This window comes from Sturnira hondurensis, unplaced genomic scaffold, assembly GCF_014824575.4.
Source record: "Sturnira hondurensis isolate 20B ecotype Veracruz unplaced genomic scaffold, ASM1482457v3 Scaffold0007797, whole genome shotgun sequence".
NCBI lineage: Eukaryota > Metazoa > Chordata > Mammalia > Chiroptera > Phyllostomidae > Sturnira > Sturnira hondurensis.
In genome coordinates, this window is record NW_028080428.1 from 2,103,494 (window position 1) to 2,123,866 (window position 20,373).

Sequence of the window (20,373 nt, forward strand, 5' to 3'; positions counted from 1 at the left end):
CGCATTTAAGCCGTCCGGTTTTCCTTTTCCGGGTCCCCACTGGGCCCTTCGGGCGCATGCGCCAGTGCAGGCTGGTGGCTCGCGACTCCTTCTTCCGGCCTCCCCCTTAGGTCGGCTCCTGCAGGAGCGGGGCGAGTGCGGACCCCGAAGCGAGTGACCTGTGACCCCGGAAGTGGACCTCAGGGTCCCGGGGTTCTCCCCGGGACGAAGCCGGGGCGCAGTCGCCTGAAACGCCGAAGCACCCACCCCACGCCCACCTCTGGATGCCACCGACTGGTGCCCGGCCCGTGTCCCGCGCCTGCTTGCCGGCTGGGCTCCTCCTAGCAGTTCTGGCCCGGGGGTGGGGGCCCGGACCCCACCCCTGATGCGGCTCCACCGCCGCGCCCGGGCCTCGCACCGCTGACCGCCCCGGCCGGCCCCGCCCCCTGCCCGCACCCTCGTCCCTCCGACCCCCTTCCCCTCTGCGGGGAGGCCATGGCGTGAGCGCGCGGCCGAGCCCCTGGGCCTTCGGGCGCCAGGCGGGGCATGGGCCGGGGGCCGCCCCCATGAAGGTCCCGAGAGGGGGGCGCGCGCAGAAGCGGCGGGGCCATGGGGTCGCAGGTGTTACAGATTCTGCGCCAAGGGGTGTGGGCATCGCTCACCGGCGGTTGGTTCTTCGATCCCCACCAGAGCACCTTCTCCAACTGCTTCCACCTCTACGTCTGGATCTTCCTGCTCACCTTTCCCTTCTTGCTGTACATGGTGAGACGCTGACACCATCTACCTGTAACTCCCGCCAGCGAAAGTCCAGGCAGATGTGACAGGGTTGGCAGCCTGGCAGGGATTCGGGACTGCACCTTGGGTGCTGGGGTTTGAAGAGAAGAATCTCCGGAGAGTTTGGGATGTATGGAGAAGGAGCCAAATTTTTCCTTTTCTGGGCTGGGTGACCTTGAGCACCTGATGTAATTTTTCCCGTTAGAAGACAGAACCCCTGGTCGGGTATTCTGTACTAGTGTCACTGAAGTGGTGATGCTGGTGATGAAGTCTTTGTGAATTTGGAACTCCTAGCCCTGGCTGTGGTGGTAGGCTCACCCCCTGGGGTCAGGGCTATTGAGGAGGGGCCTGACTTGCTTTTGCTGACATTTCCAGGTTCTGCCCCCCAGCTTGATAGTGGCTGGTGTGTACTGCCTTGTGGTGGCTGTCATCTTCACTACCATCAAGACTGTAAACTATCGGCTGCACGCCATGTTCGATCAAGGCGAGATTGTGGAGAAGCGCAACTCTACCCTGGGGGAGCAGGAGGAAGAGCCTGTTCAGGGGGACAGCAGTCTGCTCAGGTGGGTGGGGCAGGGGCTGTGTTGGGGGCTGAGGATGCTTGCTATCTGGGCCTGAGCGTGGGACGATGGAGGAGGGGCTTTGGGAACATGGGCTCCGTGAGTGGTTGAGTGCTCCTTCTGTGGACTCTGGCACTGTGAGGGAACCCTTGAGGAAAGAAGTGACGGGGATGGCAGAAGAAGTACTGCCTGAGGAGGGTATGTCAGCTCAACCCTAATTTTGTTTTCACCGCCAGGGACCCCGGTGTGGAGATGACAGTGTTTCGGAAAGTGAGTTCCACACCCCCAGTACGTTGTAGCTCCCAGCATTCCGTATTTGGCTTCAACCAGGTCTCGGTAAGTAATCCCAGCTCTCAGCCCCTCCCGCCCCTCTCCTGGGAGCCCTCTCCCCCCGTGGATATGTCCTGTCCTCTTCGCTCCTTCACACCTTCCTCTGCCTGCCTCAGGAGTTGCTGCCCCGGATGGAGGACTCTGGGCCTCTCAGAGGTAGGGGCTGCTGCTCAGGGCTGAAGGTGGTGGTGATGCAGAATGGGGGGTGGCACGCAGCTGTCCTGGGATCCTGCTGATGCCTTTGGGGCCGTGGTTGCAGACATCAAGGAACTGGTGAGGGAGCAGGGCAGCAACAATGTGATCGTGACCTCAGCCGATCGAGAGATGCTGAAGCTGAGCTCGCAGGACAAACTGAGTGAGTGGTGGTGGTATGGCAGAGGCTTTGGTGGGGGTGCGGTGGGGTGAGGGTTAGCTATCTTATCTTCGAATCACCCCAACTTTGCTTCTCTGGTGCTCTCTTTGTTCTGGGCGGGGTTTCCCAAGGGTCCTACCCCAGCTGGTCTCTTAGGGAAAGTAGAGGCCACAGGAACCCTTAGCTGCCAGTTGTTCTCACAGTATGCCCTTCATTCACTGTCTGTCTTCCTTTCTTACAGTTGGAGACCTTCCCCAGACACCCCCAGGGGCTGCCCCAGACCCCTCTCTCCCTAGCACGGACTCTTCAGAACGTTCTCCCCTGGCTGGGGGTGGAGTCCCCTGGAGTGGGAGCAGTGTTGCTGATACCCCTATGAGTCCCCTCCTGAAGGGGAGCCTCAGCCAGGAGCTAAGCAAGAGTTTCCTGACTCTGACCCGGCCTGACCGGGCCCTGGTGAGGACCAGCAGTCGACGGGAACAGCGCCGGGGACTGGGTGGCTACCAGCCCCTGGATAGGCGAGGCTCAGGGGAGCCCATGCCCCAGAAGGCTGGCTCCTCAGATTCCTGCTTCAGTGGCACTGACCGGGAGACATTGAGCAGCTTCAAGAGCGAGAAGACCAACTCAACCCACCTGGACAGCCCGCCTGGTGGGCAAGGCCCTGAGGGCAGTGACACAGACCCACCCTCTGAAGCTGAGCTACCAGCCTCACCAGATGCTGGAGTCCCCTCAGATGACACATTGCGTTCATTTGACACAGTCATAGGAGCAGGGACACCGCCGGGCCCGGCTGAGCCGCTCTTGGTTGTGCGGCCCAAAGACTTGGCCCTGCTTAGGCCTAGCAAACCGCGGCCACCCATACGAAGACAGTCCCCACCTGGCCGTGCACCTCGGCGGCCCCTGCTGGAAGGCGGGGGCTTCTTTGAAGATGAAGACACCAGTGAGGGCAGTGAACTGAGCCCGGCCTCCAGTCTCCGATCTCAGCGTCGCTATAGTACTGATAGCTCCTCTTCTTCCTGCTACTCCCCTGAGAGCTCTCGTGGTGCAGCAGGGGGGCCTCGGAAGCGACGGGCCCCCCATGGGGCTGAGGAGGGGACCGCTGTGCCCCCCAAGCGGCCCTATGGGACCCAGTGGACACCTAGTACTGCCAGCGCTAAAACACATGCCCGTGTTCTGAGCATGGATGGGGCGGGGGGTGATGTTCTAATGGCCCCCTTGGCTGGCTCCAAGGCTGAGCTGGAGGCCCAGGCGGGGGCAGAGCTGGCTGCTGGTGAGCCTACTGTGCTGTCTGCTGAGTCCCGCCGGGGGCCTGCTGCCAACCAGCCTGGCTGGCGGGGGGAACTGCAGGAGGAAGGTGCTGTGGGGGGAGGTAAGTGCCAGCTCCAGGGCTGGGAGATGGTATAAGCTAGGTAGGGGCTTGGTTTGGGGCAAGGGGCGTGCTGGTCAGTCGGCTCTGCCTATCTCAGGCAGCAGATGGATGCGAACTCAGCAGTTGAGGGACATTGTCTGCCAGACTTCCCAGGTGAGCAGGGCTGCTGCGGTGGGGAGACAAGCAGAGAGATCTCAGATGTCTTGCTCTCCATCCTGCAGTTAGCGCCTGAGCCTGTGTCCCTTGAGGACTCATCATCCCAGGCCACTGGCAGAGCAGGGCGGGTCGTGTCGTCTTTATTTCCAAATGTGGAGACTGGTGTTAGTGGTCAGGCGAACTGCCTGAGCTGTACAGGCAGGGCATGGCTGGACTAGGCTCGACCTTATCTCTGGAAGGAGCACCTGTCCCACCCCTACCCAGTCTGTGCCCAAGCTACTGTCACTTACGCCTGGGGGTCTCTCTCTGGGCAGCAACCGAGGAATCTGGGAAGCGAGACCACTCAAGCAACGTGAGACGGACCCAGGCAATCCGGAGGCGTCACAATGCCGGCAGTAACCCCACCCCTCCAGCATCTGTAATGGGCTCGCCCCCAAGGTGAGCACCTGCCACTGGTCGGAGGGCAGTGGGGCCAGTTGACTTGAGGTGGCATTGACCCATGACTCACCCCCTCCAGCAGCCTGCACGAGGCTCAGCGGGGCCGGGCTGCCTCCCACTCCCGAGCACTGACGCTGCCCTCTGCCCTGCACTTCGCATCCTCGCTGCTGCTCACTCGGGCCGGCACCCATGTGCATGAGGCCTGCACCTTTGATGACACCTCTGAGGGGGCTGTGCACTACTTTTATGATGAGAGCGGTGAGCCCCTCGCGGAGTCCTGTGACCCAGTCTCTGGCCCCAGTCAGCCCAGCACCCCATAGAGTAGGATCCCCACACAGGGTGGCTGACTGTAGGGCCCAGGCCCTTGACCGGTAGGCCCTCCCCTTTCTAGCTCTTGTTCTCAGTGGCTGGGCTCCCATCCAGAGGGACACAGCTCTGGGTTCTTCTCTTAATGGTCTTGGTGCCCACGTGGGTCGGGCCTTGGTGTTCCTGTCCCTGATGCATCGCCACGTGTCCCACACCCCTGCTCCAGGCGTGCGGCGTTCCTATACCTTCGGGCTTGCTGGAGGTGGCTACGAGAACCCTGTAGGGCAGCAGGGGGAGCAGGCAGCCAACGGGGCCTGGTGAGTCTCCTAAGTGTGGGGTCTCCTGGGCCTGCAGCTGGGGGGCTGCCATTTTGGGGAACTTTTCTCTGCAAGGCTGAGCTGGGGGCCCAGGCAGGGGTGGGGGTGGCCCTCTTGTCTTCCTCATCAGTCTCCATTCACTGGGTTGGGAAAGGGGCAGTTCAGGCTGTCTAGGTAGGGAGCGGTGAAGGGCAGGCTTACAAGGGTCCCTTGGGTCCCTAGCTCCATGTCACTTCCAAGCAGGAAGCTTCCAGGACTTTCCAGGAAGCCCAGGAACACCTGCCTCTTCTGGATCCCTCTGTTCTATGCTTCTTCTGATCCAAGCAGCCCCCCCACCTTGTGGTCCCAGTGGTGGCCTGGTGACAGCCTCAACCCCACCCTGTGCCAGGGCTCATGAAGCCCTGACCCATGTGGCTGTGGTTCCTGCAGGGACCGCCACTCACATTCCTCCAGCTTCCACTCAGCTGATGTCCCTGAGGTGTCTGGTGGCCTGAGCCTGCTGCAGCCGAGGCCTGTGGTCCTGCAGGGCATGCAGGTGCGCCGAGTGCCCCTGGAGATCCCGGAGGTGAGGGTCTGTTAGGGAAGGGCCTGCAGGAGGGGGCAGTAGGGGGATCACTGAGCCCTCCCCCAGGAGGAACGGGCTGCTGAGGTGTCTGTCTGGCCTTTATTGGCTGGCATGGGGTTTGCCTGGATCTGAATGGTTCAGGGAGCCACTTAGTCAGCAAATGCAGCTAGTGTGTCTATCCTGGAAGGAGCTGCAGTCGGTGGGAGGGTGGGTGTTAGCCGTGCTCCCTACGGAAGGGGTGGTTTAACGCGCCAACTGTGCCTTTTGCTCCTGATTTGGACAGTGAGTCGTGTGGTCAGCCTAGCACCCTGCATGTGGACCGCAGGGTCAGGGTTTAAAGGGTGGTCATGAGAGGGGCACCCGGGCACCTGACACCCAGGCAGACGGTGGGCGTCACTCAGAAGCCCCAGGTGCCCCTGCCTGGTGCATGTGGCCTTGTTAGCTCTCTCGTGGGGCGGCAGCATTGTCCTCGCACAGCTGAAAGCCGCCTCCAGAGGCAAGAGCAGTGTACCTTTGGTTCTCTGTTGTGTCCCCAGGGTCTAGCTCAGGGGCAGGCAACATAAGGACTTGTTGAGTGAAGGATACAGGAAGCTCAGAGAGGTTAAGAAGTTCACTCCAGGGCTTCACAGCGCTGACAAGGGCAGCAGGCCTATCCTCAGGGCTGGTGTTATGTGTGCACCAGGGCGTGCTGGTCAGGGTGACGCTGATGGCTTTGTCTGGGAGATGGGGGGCATTTGCACCAAGTCCTGAAGGACAGGGTGGATTTCAGTGAGCCCAGCAAGAGGCAGGAGATGCTGCCTGAGTGGAGAAGAGACACGAGAGCTAGTAACTCTGGCTCCTGGCAGCCCCAGAAGTGCCTGCCAGCAGCCACTGAGCCATGTCCCAGGAACCTGGAGCAACAAGGAGGCCCTTGCAGTGTAGCGTTAGGGCAGGCACAGGGCTGCTAGGTGGTGGGGACTTTCTGTGCTGGAGGAGATGGTCAGCCAGCCAGTGTGTGCTGGGGGGTGGGGGTGAGGGGCGGGGGCGGCGGCAGTGGGCCTCGTAGGGGGTGAGGGGCTGATGGTGGTGGCTCTGGGGACTGCAGTTTGACCTGCTGGACCAGGACTCCCAGCACGAATCCCAGGAGCAGACACTGATGGAGGAGGCGCCGCCCCGCACCCAGCACAGCTACAAGTACTGGCTTTTTCCTGGCCGCTGGACTTCTGTGCGCTACGAGCGGCTCGCCCTGCTGGCCCTGCTGGACCGGTGAGCACCCCCCTGTGTCAGCCCCCAGTCCCTGGAATGTCCCTAGCCCGGGCTTGGTGGACCTCGTGAACACGTGGTGCACGTGGAGAGCCTGACTGCTAGGGATCACTGGGGGTGCGGGGGTGCACTGAAGGCTGGGGTCAGTGGTGGGGTTTCTTTAGATGCTGCTGGGGTACACACGTGGGAGATGCTCAAAACAATTTCTTTTTAACCCATTATTTTATTCGAGTCTATGGATTGTTTGGGTAAGTTGAGCCCTATAGCTCAAAAAGTTGAAAAACCACATGTCTTTTCATTTCTAAGGAAACGAAGGCCCAGAAAGACAGACAGTGGAGTCAGAGAGCTTTGTTGTCTGTATGGGCGCTTCTGGCCTGAAATCCATGTCCTGGCTTCCTGAGTTCTGGGTTTCTCAAGGCCCTATGGCTAGTGTGTGCTGGGCACTGCCTACGTGCGTAGCATGGCATGCCTGAGCTGGAGACAGGTCCCGGGGCGGTGGCATCTGGAGCACTCAGGCACTAGAGGGGACAAAGATCGGGAAGCAGGGTAGTCACTGAGTGGCTTTCTGGAGCAGGTGTAACCTGGCTGTGCCCTGAGAGGTCATAGGTCAGAGCATGAGGGCTGGCATGGGCACAGGTCCAGACCGGGGCCTTGGTGGCCAGGTTCTCCCATGCCTCTTGGCCCCACAAGTGGTGAGGAGGTGGGTGTGCCCTGACCTTGCTGTCTCTCCAGGACACGGGGGCTGCTGGAGAACATCCTTGGTGTTGGCCTGAGCAGCCTAGTCGCCTTCCTGGGCTACCTGCTGCTGCTCAAGGGCTTCTTCACTGACATCTGGGTCTTCCAGTTCTGCCTGGTCATCGCCTCCTGCCAGTACTCCCTGCTGAAGGTTGGGCCTGGCTCCTTCCTGCACCTCTTCCCAGACGCAGCCCCTTCCCATGACCCACCTTAACAGGGTTCAGCTAGCTAAAAAAACGAGGTGCCTAAGCTCCCCTGGAGCCAACCCTCCATCATACAAATGAGAGAACTGAGGCTCTGTACAGTTCGGGGTCCTTTCCCTGGTTGCTAATAACAGCCCAGTTGTGGAACTAAGTGGCCCCTGGGGACTCTGACCCCCTTCGGGTGCTGGCTTTTGTGCCAGTGTAGCTCCCCTCTCTTCCAGAGTGTGCAGCCTGACGCAGCATCCCCCATGCACGTGAGTACCAGAGGAGCAGTGCCCATGCCCAGGGAATGGGGGGAGGGGGCACGTTGGGAGGACGTGGGTTAGCCTCAGGTCTTTAGTTTCCACCCGGCCAGGCTTCCTGTCTTGGGTCCAGGGCCAGGTCTGGGGATGCATGCGCGTGTGTGCAGGGTGGTGAGCGGAGGAGACCCAGCTCCTCACAGGCCCACTCCCCAGGGCCACAACTGGGTGATAGCGTACAGCCGACCTGTCTACTTCTGCATCTGCTGTCTGCTCATCTGGCTGCTGGACGCCCTAGGCTCAGCTCAGCCCTTCCCGCCCGTCACCCTCTACGGCCTCACCTTCTTCTCTGCCTCCTTCTTCTTCTGTGCTCGTGATGTGGCCACTGGTGAGACTGGGTGGGGCTGCAGTGGCCCCAGGGGGAGCGAGGCCCAGGGGCAGTCCCCAGGCTGACTGGGCCCTCACTTCCCTCCTATCAGTGTTCACCTTGTGCTTCCCGTTCGTCTTTCTCCTGGGCCTCCTGCCCCAAGTCAACACCTGCCTCATGTACCTGCTGGAACAGATAGATATGCACGGCTTTGGGGGCACAGGTACGGTGCCCACAGGTGGCTTGGGGGGAACAGTGCGGGGCCCACGAGGCCCATGAATCGGGTCTGTGACTCCAGTCCTTTGCTGAGCCTGTCTCTTCCCCTTTGCTCCCCCCCCACTTCTCAGGCGAGCTGTTTAAACCCAAGCTCGCTAGAAGCTCTGGAGGTCTCTCAGGGCTAGGAAGAACAGAACAATGGGCTAGGGATGGGGTCCCAAGGCAGCGGGTTGAAGGTGAGGGGGTGCCAGCAGACAGAGGTAGGCCTTCAGCTGCTGTTCCTTCCCTCGTAGCCGCCACCAGCCCACTGACTGCAGTCTTCAGCCTCTCCCGCAGCCTGCTGGCTGCTGCCCTGCTCTACGGCTTCTGCCTGGGGGCCGTCAAGGTAGGGATGACCTGTGGGGTGGGGCGCACGCCAAGGCCCAAGGTGTTGTCAGGATAGGGCTGTGAATTGGGCTCAGCTCAGCAATGGCTTCTCCCATGGGGTGGGCAGCACCCCACCCCCCACTCCACCCCTTTGCCTACCCTTACCTCCCCTGACCAGCATGGGTTCTCTCCCCAGACTCCTTGGCCAGACCAGCACGTCCCGGTCCTCTTCTCGGTCTTCTGCGGCCTCCTGGTGGCGCTGTCCTACCACCTGAGCCGGCAGAGCAGTGACCCCACCGTGCTCTGGTGGGTGCTGCAAGTGCCTGTCTGTGTGCGCATGTGTGTGTTTGTGTATGTCTTTGCATGGCCAGGGTTGGGGGCGCGTCTGTGGGTCTCTGCATGTGCCTGTCACCAGCAGACGCCAGGGCCCATAGGAGGAGAGGGTGTCTCTCCAGACCAGGCACCCAGCTCTTCTCCGCCACCCCAGGTCTCTGATCCGGAGCAAGCTCTTTCCTGAGCTGGAGGAGCGGAGCCTGGAGACAGCCCGGGCCGAGCCCCCCGACCCACTGCCAGAAAAGATGCGCCAGTCAGTGGTGAGGGGCCAGAGTGTGGGGTTCCAGTGTTGGGGTAGGAGCCTGACGGGGTGGGGCTATCCCCTCAGTGACAGGCATGCCTGCTGGTTTTTCCTGGCCCTGCAGCGTGAGGTCCTGCACTCCGACCTGGTGATGTGTGTGGTGATCGCTGTGCTCACCTTTGCCATCAGCGCCAGCACCGTCTTCATTGCCCTGAAGGTTCGTGAGGCACAGGCCACCCCCTCACCATTGGTCCTTGGAGGGGCCTGCTCAACCTGAGGGCCCTGGGCAGTTGTGGCCTCATGTCCCTTGGCCCCTGCCTGGCCTATGTTCAGCCCCCTGGGGCTCCCCCTTGCCCCACTCCCCTTGGCTGAGTCTCCGGCCTCTCCCTCTTGCAGTCAGTGCTGGGGTTCGTGTTGTACGCGCTGGCTGGGGCTGTGGGCTTCTTCACACATTACCTGCTGCCACAGCTCCGCAAACAGCTGCCCTGGTTCTGCCTGTCGCAGCCCGTGCTGAAGCCACTGGAGTACAGCCAGTACGAAGTGCGCGGTGAGTGCGGGCCCTGGGCTGGGAACCCTCCACCCCATGGTCCTCTCCGCTCCGAGCGCCAGCAGGGGGCAGCCTCATCCTCGCCGCCCTGTCTGCACTGTTGCCCTCTGTGCCCTCTCCTGCCAGCTGGGCCCCAGCTGCACTCACCCTGCCTGCTCTTCCCTTTGCTGATTGCCTGGTGGTCTCCGAGGAGGTGGAACAATTCCAGGGCCTTAAAGAGATCTCTTGTACAGAATTTAAAACTAGTTAGTGGACTAACTCTGCCTGGTGCACACTTTCACTTGGGTGGTGTAGCAAGCACACCCTTAAACCTGTATTTAGAAACATCTGGAATTGCTATACAAAGATCCACGCACCTTTAAAAAAAAAACACTGGAAGATTCAGCCTACTGGGCCACTTTCTCCACGTGGCAACAATTAGCTCAAGCCAAGTGGCAGTGGCTCCTGTAGAATTGCCCGGGAGCCCGGGTCACTGTGTGCTTGGCCTCACCCCTACCTTCCCTGGCTGCGGTGGGTATGTCCTTGCAGCCCTTAGAGCACCTTCCTGGGTGCCCTGCCTGGGCCTCCTCACCCTCATCTGAGTGCCAAAGATCACCTTGCGACACTGCATCCTGCGGCTTGCCTTCCCTCCGGGTTTTCTCCAAGGGCACACCTGTCGGCCCTGCGGGGGGAGGGGAAGTGTGGAGGGCCGGGTGCTGGCCAACAGTCATGCCTTGTGTTGCAGGCGCTGCCCAGGTGATGTGGTTTGAGAAACTGTATGCTGGCCTGCAGTGCGTGGAGAAGTACCTCATTTACCCTGCTGTGGTGCTCAACGCCCTCACCGTGGACGCCCACGCCGTCGTCAGCCACCCAGACAAGTTCTGCCTCTAGTAAGGACTCCCCCAGCCCCCCATCTACATCCCCATGTGACACATGGGGAAACTGAGGTCCAGAAAGGAAACGAGACCTACCCCATTGCCCAGCAAGTTAGTGTAGGACCTTAGCTCCAGACACCCTTTCTGTTCAGCATTTCTTCTTTGAAAGCAGATGTGCCCTCTAGATGTGTCCAAAGAGGGTGACCCTGTTCTCTGAGCCCTGGCCGGGCACCTGACACCTGCCCCTCCCCCATAGCTGCCGGGCACTGCTGATGACCGTGGCTGGGCTGAAGCTTCTGCGCTCGGCCTTCTGCTGTCCGCCCCAGCAGTACCTGACCTTAGCTTTCACAGTCCTGCTTTTCCACTTCGACTACCCGCGCCTGTCCCAGGGCTTTCTGCTCGACTACTTCCTCATGTCCCTGCTCTGCAGCAAGGTGAGCTGGTGGCCTCATTGTAGACTGCAGGCTGTCCGTCAGGAGCAGAACTCTTCTGCCAGGTTGGGGGGATGACTTCCCAGGGGCCTGCGCCCCTCACGCTGCCGCTCCACGGCAGCCCCACATGGGCCTTTGCAGCAGCTCCTTCAGGGGCTGACAGGAAGCTGCTCTAAAGAGGCGGTGTGACCTGCCTCCGGTCCCCTAGAGAACTGGCGGCCAGTCAGGTTTGGAGCCCAGGTCTTTCTGACTTAAGCCCTTTTGCTGAATCACAATACTTGAATGCCCCCATCGTTAAGCAGTGGATATGTCTCAGCCTTGACCTTGGGACAGCAGCCTCTGGGCTCTGCCCCTTTGCCAGCCACAGCCGTGGAGCTGAGTTTCCAAAGGTCGTAGGGCCTGGGTGTGTATAAACTCCTTGGCCAGGCTGCAGGATTCCCCAACCAGGGGTTGGGGGGTCACATTGGACCAAGGCCTGTCCCAGGCACTGTACCGGAGTCTTGGCAGCAGCACCTGCACTGGGGCCACAGCATAGGCCTGACCTTCGTCACAGTCACACGGACAGCCTGGTCCGGCCCCGGACGGTGGTGATCTGAACTGCGCCCCCCTGCAGGCAGTGCCTGTGACTCTGTCTGGACTTGGGTGCAGTAGTCGAGTCCCGGCCTCCTCACTGCCTGAGAGGCACAGCCCGAGCAAGTCATTCATCTGCTCTGCTTTGAACCTCACTTTCTCGCCTGTGAAGAGAGAGAGCAGTGGAAAGCTTTCTGGATGTTTATATGAATTAAATGACCAAAGTCCCCTTAGAGTGGTTGCTTTGGTAACAGGTGCTTTGAGCCAGGTCCATGGAGAAAGGGAGGGGAATGAGCTTGACTGGACCATGCGAGCAGGCAGTCTGAATGGGCATGAGGTAGACCCCACCTCTGTGAGTGACTCACCTCTCTTGCCTTCTCCCCCTCGGACCCTGCCAGCTGTGGGACCTGCTGTACAAGCTGCGCTTCGTGCTGACTTACATCGCGCCCTGGCAGATCACCTGGGGCTCGGCTTTCCATGCTTTTGCCCAGCCCTTCGCCGTGCCACGTACCCGGCCTACTGCCCGCTGTCTGGGTCAGGGTGTGCAGAGAGGGCCGTGGCTTAGGATGGGGGGCGCAGGGTGGGTTGGCGGGGGCTGAGGGGTGGTGAGGGAGGTGGGGGAGGGTCCAGTGTCCTGGCCACCTCCTTGACTCGCGCCCAGACTCGGCCATGCTGTTCGTCCAGGCCCTGCTCTCTGCGCTCTTCTCCACGCCACTCAACCCCTTGCTGGGCAGCGCCGTCTTCCTCATGTCCTATGCGCGGCCCCTGAAGTTCTGGGAGCGCGACTACAAGTGAGTTTCCTGGGAGACAAACCCCTGGCTCAGAGGGACCCCTGGAGGAATGGGGCCACCCAGTGGGCCGGGAAAGGCTGCTGGGAGGGAGGGAGGGGTTGGGAGCCCAAGCTGGATGGGGGGCAGAGATGGGCCTGCGGGGCCTGTCACAGTGGGTTCTGGGTGGTCGATCCGATGAGGACGAAAGCCAGGCCAGGCCTTAGGTTCGAACCCCGGGCTTCTTGGCAGTGTGGCGCTGGGCACGCCCCCTGCAGCCCCCAGATCTCAGCTGCCTCACATGTGTGCTCAGGGAGGATGGGCTGGCGGGAAGCATCCCCTGAGCCCTCCACAGCCTGCTCCCCTGGGCCCCCTGTGACGTCGCTCTCTCCAAACAGCACTAAGCGTGTGGACCACTCCAACACCCGCCTGGTCACACAGCTGGACCGGAACCCTGGTGCGTACCTGGCTGTTCAGGCTGCTCAGGCGGGGCCTCCCGGGGAGGGAGCCTCGCTTACCAGTCACTTTGTCCACCTGTCTGTCTGTCCTGGGGCCTAGGCGCTGATGACAACAACCTCAACTCCATCTTCTATGAGCACTTGACACGCTCGCTGCAGCACACGCTGTGTGGGGACCTGGTGCTGGGCCGCTGGGGCAACTATGGCCCCGGCGACTGCTTCGTGCTGGCCTCTGACTACCTCAACGCCCTGGTGCACCTCATCGAGGTTGGCAATGGCCTCGTCACCTTCCAGCTGCGTGGCCTTGAGTTTCGGGGTGAGCCGCTCAGCCTGGGTCTGACGCAGGGTGCTACACTTCATAGTGCGTGCCGGCTGGTTCTAGTCCAGCTCTACCCTGGTTTGCCAGGTGACCTTGAAAAAGGCACTCTTCTCCCTGAGTTTGCCAGTCTGAGCAGTGAGGTGGCGCGTCTCCGTGGGCCAAGCTCTGTCTCTGCCCTGATCTGGGGCCTGTGGTGACTGAACAGGTTCCTGGGGGGAAAGCTTGGCCCTGGAGCTCTGAGCTCTCCCGCCAGCTCTGCTCGCCTGCTCTGTGGTCTTGGGCTTGGCCCAGGTTGGGTGCCACATTTAACCCCTGGCGAGGGAGCTAGCTCCTTGTCCACAGTCGGTTGCACACATTGGTGCCCCTAAGGGTACACAGGGCTCTGAGCACAGCTCCTGACCTCACGAAACTGAACACAGTCACTTCTCTTTGAGTCTCAGCCTTCGTCTCAGTAAATGTGAGACCAGAGGCCAGTTCCCTCCGCTCCTATCCCACTGTGGCCATTGGAAGTCAGGAGGAGAAAGGGCTCATGTTAATTTACTCACGTAGCATCTCGGCAGGAGGGGAGTGGTACAGGAGGCGCCTGCGGCGCCATACCTGGTCGCTTGCTGGGGAAGAGGTAGGCAGGGGTGTCCAGCGGTGCCCTGACGGGGTGGCCCTCCCCCACAGGCACATACTGCCAGCAGCGCGAGGTGGAGGCCATCACAGAGGGTGTGGAGGAGGACGAGGGCTGCTGCTGCTGTGAGCCGGGCCACCTGCCTCGCGTCTTGTCCTTCAATGCGGCCTTTGGGCAGCGCTGGCTGGCCTGGGAGGTGACAGCCAGCAAGTACGTGCTGGAGGGCTACAGCATCAGCGACAACAACGCAGCCTCCATGCTGCAGGTCTTCGACCTCCGCAAGATTCTCATCACCTACTATGTCAAGGTACAGCAGTGGTGGCTGGGTGGCAGAGGTCCCTCCTGGGAATGCTCAGTGGCCAGGAGCGTCCCAGGTACCATCTTCTGGATTGTTGGGAGCCTCTTACCCAAGGGAAGCAGAGGCCTCAGGGAGTTCAAGCCTCTCCTTCTGAAGGGGCGTCAAGGGCAGGTGGGCAGCGTGTGCGCAGCTCCCCGCACTGGGCTGCTGGTCTCAGGAGGTGTAGGTGCTGAGGCCAGCCTTCAGACCACCAGGCCCCCTGCTCCATGTCCCACCCACGCAGGGGGACAGCAATGCTAACAGTGGTGGTGTCCGGGACAGCGTAGGAGCAGCTGCCAGGCAATGCTGCTGACCTCACCAGGGGCCTCTCCTGAGTTGAGTTAAGCCCACCACATCCTCCAGGACAGACCACCCATCTCACATGTGGCAGTCACAGAGAGCAAGGTGACTCTGTCTGAGGCCCCAGAATCAGGAGAAAGTGGCAGGGCCAGGCTGGGACCCTGGGCTTCCCTGTCTCTGCCTGGATGCTCCCTTCCTAGCCTGAGGGTCGCGAGACCTGTCGGGGGTGGTGGGGGTTGTGAGGGTGCTGTGGGGGATCCAGGAGGAGCTGTGATGCTTTATGGCTCCCGGTATAAGAGCCCTCACGGGAGTGGGGCCGGTTGTCACAGCCCAGGTCCCTCAGGCTCTCTTAGCATCTGCCCTGGGGCTCCGCATGTAGCCTGGGTGGGTGACCTGCTGAGGTCAGGGTGAGCCTGCCTGCCTGAGCTCTTCTCTGCTCGCCCCAGCTGTCTCTTTGTCTCCAGTGGACATGCCATCATCTGTCATATATGAGAGAGCTGTAACCCCCTGTCATTTTTCCCTCCACCCACCCACTCCAGAGGAAGGGTTTGTAAGCCCCTCCTCTTCCCTCATTTTTACCAATAAAGCTATGGTCCAGACAGGGACCTTCCCAGCCCTGGGCCACTCAGGGGTCATGGTCCTGGCTACCTTCTCTTTCCATCCCAAGAGAAGTGCTCTCACCCAACTCACCCTGCAGCCTCCTGGGGACCAGCCCAGAGCCAGCATAGCCTCCTTGGGGCGGTGCCCCAGGCACGCAACCAGGCCTGGGGCTGGCGGGTGGAAGGAGCTCAGTGTGTCGTCCCACAGGGAAGCCAGCTTGCCATACTACCTCAAAGGTGAGGCAGAATCTGAGCAGGTAGACATGCCCAGAGGACCTGGGCAAGGCTCCACTGAAGGCAGAGCATGGGGTGAAGTTTGGGAAGACTAATTTTGGCCACCAAGGGCAGGGCCTGGGGGCAGCAGGTGTCTAGGGGAGCCTGTCCTGCCTGGGGCACTTCAGAGATGTGGCCTATCCGGCCCGTGGGGTGGGCAGACCAGGCAGAGCCCTCCCTGTGCCACATCGGGCCTCCTGCCGTACCGTGCCCTTCCCCAGGCATCACCCAGTGCAGCTGGTGGGGGACTCAGAACCCGCAGCCACGGAAATGCCGGCCCCATGACTGCCTCCAGCTGAGCCTTGGGGTCCTGTCAGCACTTCTGAGCCCAGGCACCTTCTTTACACTATTTCTTCCGCTTAGCAGCCCTTGAAAGAAGTGGGGCTGGTGTGATGGGCCTCGTTTAGGGTTGAGGAAATGACTCACGAACCCGTGCCTGCAGTTAGGTGGAGGCGAAGGGAAAAAAGGTGTTGCCGTTGTGAGACGTGTGGGGGCCAGTGAGCTGGCATGTGTGGAACCTGAGCGGAGCCTGGCTCCCCACACGTGTTTGCAGACAGGAGCAGTGACAGCTGAGAACCAGTCCGAGGGCTTGGTCCCAGGATAGCTGGAGTTTCACAAAGCACACTGCAGTGGTGGGAGTTAACAGAGCACTCCTGGCGGGTGAGGCCACCTCCTGCTCACACTCCTGAGGGTCTTCTGCTCTGGTTCTTGGAGGTTGTGGTAGGAGCCAGGCCAGGAAGGTGCTGTCTGGGCAAAAGGTTGGTCAGGAGCTGGTCTGCCTGGAACCCAGAGCACCCCACAGCTAGCCTTCCCCACTTGCCCCATTAGGCTTCTGGAACCCATCCCTGTTGTTAAGCTGGGGAGCCCAGCCCGCTTCAAAGTGTCCAACCACCTCCCCATAGCCAAGGTGGTGCTGGGGCCACTCCTTCCCACCGCCACGTGCTGGGAAGCAATAAGGCCCCATGTATAGCCATTGCCTCTAGGTGTCCTCAGGGAGCTGTTTCATGGCCTTGGCTTTTCCCAGCTTGTACTGTAGTAGTTTTTCCTTGTGCTCTTGGCCTCTCCATGCCCCACCAGAGCCCCCCTGCTGGACACCCCTGCTGCCTGGGTACCCTCTGTCCATGGCCAGCTGCACAGTCCTCCCCACACTGGACTTCCCACCTGTTTCCCAGGCAGAGGGCCAGCCCTGGCGGCTCCATCCCAGGGCGGCACATGGAACCCCAGTAACCTCTCTGGCTGCCAGCTGCCAGCCTCACTGCCCCTCCGTCCTTGCTGTGCCAGCTGCCTGCCTTCCAGAACCTCCTCTCCATTTCCCCAAACCCCTGCCTAGAAATCAACAGTCTTGAGGGATCCGGCGGCCTCCGACTTTGGTCACGGGGTGCCTTTTTTCCTGAGGGTAGGACCTGTTGCTGTCAAACTTTATTAGCTGCCCAAAGAGACCCTTGACCCAGGCCCTCCTGGCATGCAGGCAGCCCCACTACTTCGGTCGACCCTTGCAAGGCTTCCGAGGTCTGGATCCCGCAATGTCATGGCATTAAAGGCCCTGGGGTCCCAACCCCAGCCCAGCCTGCACGACTGTGTAAGCCTGGTGCGTCTGGGCCTGGGAGTCCCCTGCAGATGGGGCACCCTCCAAGCAAGCACCAGCCTCAGAGCGTGGTGATCTTTAAGGAGGGTGCTCTCTGGTTTTTCGCTCTCCTCCCTGGCCTAGGGGAGAGGGGCAGGTTTGCCTGTGTGGTTCCAGGGAGCTGAGATGGGACACGAGGAGTGTTCTAGAAGGCAGGTGCCAGCTCAGTGTGAAGGGGAAGCCTCTACACCCTGACACTTCCTCCTGCAGTGGCCAGGGCCAAGGCACTGGCCCAACGCTGATGTCTGCCCTCTCCTAGAGCATCATCTACTACGTGAGCCGCTCGCCCAAGCTGGAGGCGTGGCTGAGCCACGAGGGCATCTCGGCAGCCCTTCGGCCCGTGCGGGCGCCTGGCTATGCTGACTCGGACCCCACCTTCTCCCTGAGCGTGGACGAGGACTACGACCTCCGCCTGTCCGGCCTCTCGCTGCCCTCCTTCTGCGCGGTGCACCTTGAGTGGATCCAGTACTGCGCCTCTCGGCGCAGCCAGGTCGGCCAACCACTACCGCGGGCTGCCTCTTCCCTCCCCGGGCGGCTTCCTGTTATTCTCAGCCTCCCTCGGCCTGGGCCCCGGCCCCAGGTTTCCTGCCCTGTGTCTAAGCTGGGCCCTGGGGATGGGGTTCCTTGTGCCACAGCCCGTGGACCAGGATTGGAACTCGCCGCTGGTCACTCTCTGTTTTGGCCTGTGTGTGCTGGGCCGCCGGGCCCTGGGGACAGCCTCGCATAGCATGTCTGCCAGGTGAGTGCCCCCAGGTCCAGCCGGGCCTGCCGTCCTCCCCCCACCCTGTCCATGATGGGCTCCAGGCCAGAAGCCCCCAGGAACCACCTCAGTTGTCCCTTCAGTGTGGCTCTGTCACGGGCAGAGACCGACTTCCCTGTCAAGATGGAGAAACTGAGACCGGGCGTGAAGGAAGGTCTCGGCTCTGACCACTGCATGTGGAGCCGGGCACTCACCTCCATGCTCCTTCTCATGCAGCCTGGAGCCCTTCCTCTACGGCCTGCACGCCCTGTTTAAGGGGGACTTCCGCATCACCTCCCCACGAGACGAGTGGGTCTTTGCTGACATGGACCTGCTGCACCGCGTGGTGGCACCTGGGGTTCGCATGGCCCTCAAGCTTCACCAGGTGGGAAGAGGTGTGCCTAGGTGGGGTGGGCAGGTGGGGACGGACGCGAAGCCCCCTCCCGGGGCAGGGGCCCCTGACCCCAGCCCTCCGGGCCTCCCCGCAGGACCACTTCACGTCCCCAGATGAGTATGAGGAGCCGGCCGCCCTATACGATGCCATTGCAGCCAATGAGGAGCGGCTCGTCATCTCGCACGAGGGCGACCCCGCCTGGCGCAGCGCCATCCTCAGCAACACACCCTCACTGCTGGCGCTGCGCCATGTCCTGGATGACGCCTCCGACGAGTACAAGATCATCATGCTCAACCGGCGCCACCTCAGCTTCCGTGTCATCAAGGTGGGGACAGGCCACCCACCCGACCCGGCCCCTGGCCCCACCCTGGCCCCAGCCCCCTGAGCCTTGCACATGACCCCGTAGGTGAACCGAGAGTGCGTGCGCGGTCTGTGGGCCGGGCAGCAGCAGGAGCTGGTGTTCCTGCGCAACCGCAACCCAGAGCGCGGCAGCATCCAGAACGCCAAGCAGGCGCTCCGCAACATGATCAACTCCTCCTGCGACCAGCCGCTCGGCTACCCCATCTACGTGTCACCCCTCACCACCTCGCTGGCCAGCAGCCACCCCCAGCTGCGGGCACTGTGGGGTGGCCCTGTCAGCCTGGGCGCCATTGCTCGCTGGCTTCTGCACAGCTGGGAAAGGTGAGCCCTCACTGCCACCCCAGCCCGGGAGGCTGGGTTGGGTGGGAGGCTGGGTTCGTGGGGCAGGAAGCTGAGGCAGAGATGAAGCCACTCCCTCCAAGGCTTCAGTGAGAAAATGCTGGAGCCAGGATGAAGCCCTGAGAGCTGACCCCTCCCAGAGCTGACCTGACTTGGCTCCACCCCACAGCCGAAGGCAGCCTTTGGCTTTAAGAGCTGTTGACAATGCCTTCCTGAAACGATCCTGTAGAGTAGATGGTAAAATGTCTGAGAGAGCACTCCGGGGTCAGGGGGAGTAGGTGACCATCCCACCCACCTCTTCGCCTCTCCCGCCCCAGGCTTCATAAGGGCTGTGGTGCTGGCTGCAATAGTGGTGGGAACGTGGATGACTCGGACTGCGGCGGTGGCGGCGGTTTGACCTCCCTCAGCAATAACCCCACCTTGGCACACCCCACACCCGAGAACGCAGCAGGTGAGCCAGCGAGGCCCGCTAAACCAAAAGGGGAGAGGGACAGGCCAGTGGAGGTCTCTGTCCTCTTATCTGTCTCCCACAGGCACTGGCGACCAGCCCCTCCCACCAGGCACTGGCTGGGGCCCAAGGCCTTCCCTTAGCAGTTCCGGCGATGGGCGCCCCCCTCCTCTGCTACAGTGGCCACCCCCTCGGCTCCCTGGACTGCCCCCCGCTTCCCCTGCCCCCACCGAGGGTCCCCGGCCCTTAAGGCCCCCTGGCCCTGGTCTCCTCTGTTCTGAGGGTCCCAGTGGGAAGTGGAGCCTGGGGGGTCGGAAAGGGTTGGGGGGACCCGAGGGGGAGCCAGCCTCAGGGAGCCCCAAAGAAAGCACCCCCAAATCTCAGGTGAGTGTCTTGTGGGAGGGGAGGGTCCTGGGCAGCCCAGGTCTGCTCTCCCAACCAACCTGTTCCCCCTCTGCCAGGCACCCCTGGACCTCAGCCTCAGTCCGGACATCAGCACCGACACCTCAACCCCCCGAGCAGCCCAGGACATCCCTTGCCTAGACAGCAGTGCTCCTGAGAGTGGCACGCCCACAGGGGCCCCAGGTGACTGGCTTGCCCCTGCTGAGGAGCGAGAAAGCCCAGCCGCCCAGCCCCTGCTGGATCATCAGTACTGAAGGCTCGCTGTTCTCTGGATCCCAGCCCGGGATTCAGTAACTTGGACCTCGGCCTCTGGCCCTCTCTGCTGGACCACAGAACTGAATGGTGTTGGCGTCCACATTTGAACCCTGACCTCTGGCTGCCTTAGCCAGAGCACCAGAACTGAGTGGCCCAGACCTCTTACCTTGACCCCTGATCTTTCATCCCTAGTCCAGGGCCTGGACTCTCCAAACTGAGGCAGGCAGCCTCCAAGCCAGGCCCTAAGAGGCAAACCCATGGGCTGGTCCCACTTCAAGCCCGTGGCCAGGACCGACTTGGCCTCTAGTCCTGCACTGCCGGCAGGGGCAGCCCCTTGGCCTGGACCTGGGGCTGAAATGTGGGAAGGGTGGTTTCTTTTCCTTCTTTTCTTTTTTTTTTTCCGTGCTTCAGAGACACCAGAATTAATAACACTATTTTTGATTTTCGTTGGTGGTTTCTTTTATCTGGGAATGTTTGGGTAGAGGTTGAAGGTGGTGACCAGGTCAGAGTGGATGAGCATGGAGAGGAGGAGATATGAGATTGGGTTATGATGGAGATCAAGGTCAGACCAAGGTGGGGATCAAGTAGAACTGGGTCCCATTCTTCACAAGCCTATTTCCTTTTCAAGACTTGATCCGAAGTTCATTTTGTTCAAT

The 20,373-nt window shown here is 61.4% G+C and overlaps 1 protein-coding gene across 3 annotated transcripts; it reads left to right on the forward strand.

Moving 5' to 3' along the window:
- The first annotated feature begins 34 nt into the window (after nt 1–34).
- Nucleotides 35–20,162, forward strand: PCNX3 (pecanex 3). Of its 3 annotated transcripts, none has more exons than XM_037053210.1 (35): nt 35–741; nt 1,129–1,316; nt 1,550–1,649; nt 1,760–1,799; nt 1,903–1,998; nt 2,237–3,361; nt 3,832–3,955; nt 4,035–4,213; nt 4,488–4,578; nt 5,008–5,143; nt 6,228–6,388; nt 7,118–7,271; nt 7,545–7,577; nt 7,779–7,950; nt 8,042–8,152; nt 8,439–8,530; nt 8,708–8,817; nt 8,999–9,104; nt 9,210–9,302; nt 9,482–9,632; nt 10,357–10,501; nt 10,743–10,920; nt 11,886–11,994; nt 12,149–12,278; nt 12,653–12,711; nt 12,813–13,028; nt 13,701–13,954; nt 17,040–17,270; nt 17,416–17,519; nt 17,757–17,904; nt 18,008–18,238; nt 18,320–18,594; nt 18,930–19,063; nt 19,146–19,444; nt 19,522–20,162. In XM_037053210.1, the coding sequence occupies exons 1-35, from the start codon at nt 589–591 to the stop codon at nt 19,714–19,716; spliced, it is 6,123 nt and encodes a 2,040-aa protein (XP_036909105.1). In that variant the 5' UTR covers nt 35–588; the 3' UTR covers nt 19,717–20,162. The 3 variants fall into 3 exon arrangements, with proteins under 3 accessions (XP_036909105.1, XP_036909107.1, XP_036909106.1); XM_037053212.1 differs by having other exon boundaries at nt 6,246–6,388; XM_037053211.1 differs by having other exon boundaries at nt 4,038–4,213.
- The last annotated feature ends 211 nt before the right edge of the window (nt 20,163–20,373 follow it).

Excerpts from the sequence above, each read along its gene's own strand:
- PCNX3 (XM_037053210.1), top strand. The coding sequence starts at position 589 with ATGGGGTCGCAGGTGTTACAGATTCTGCGCCAAGGGGTGTGGGCATCG. Across the intron at positions 8,531-8,707 it reads TCTGCCTGGGGGCCGTCAAG|ACTCCTTGGCCAGACCAGCA; the intron begins GTAGGGATGACC and ends TTCTCTCCCCAG. Across the intron at positions 19,445-19,521 it reads AAAGCACCCCCAAATCTCAG|GCACCCCTGGACCTCAGCCT; the intron begins GTGAGTGTCTTG and ends CCCCTCTGCCAG.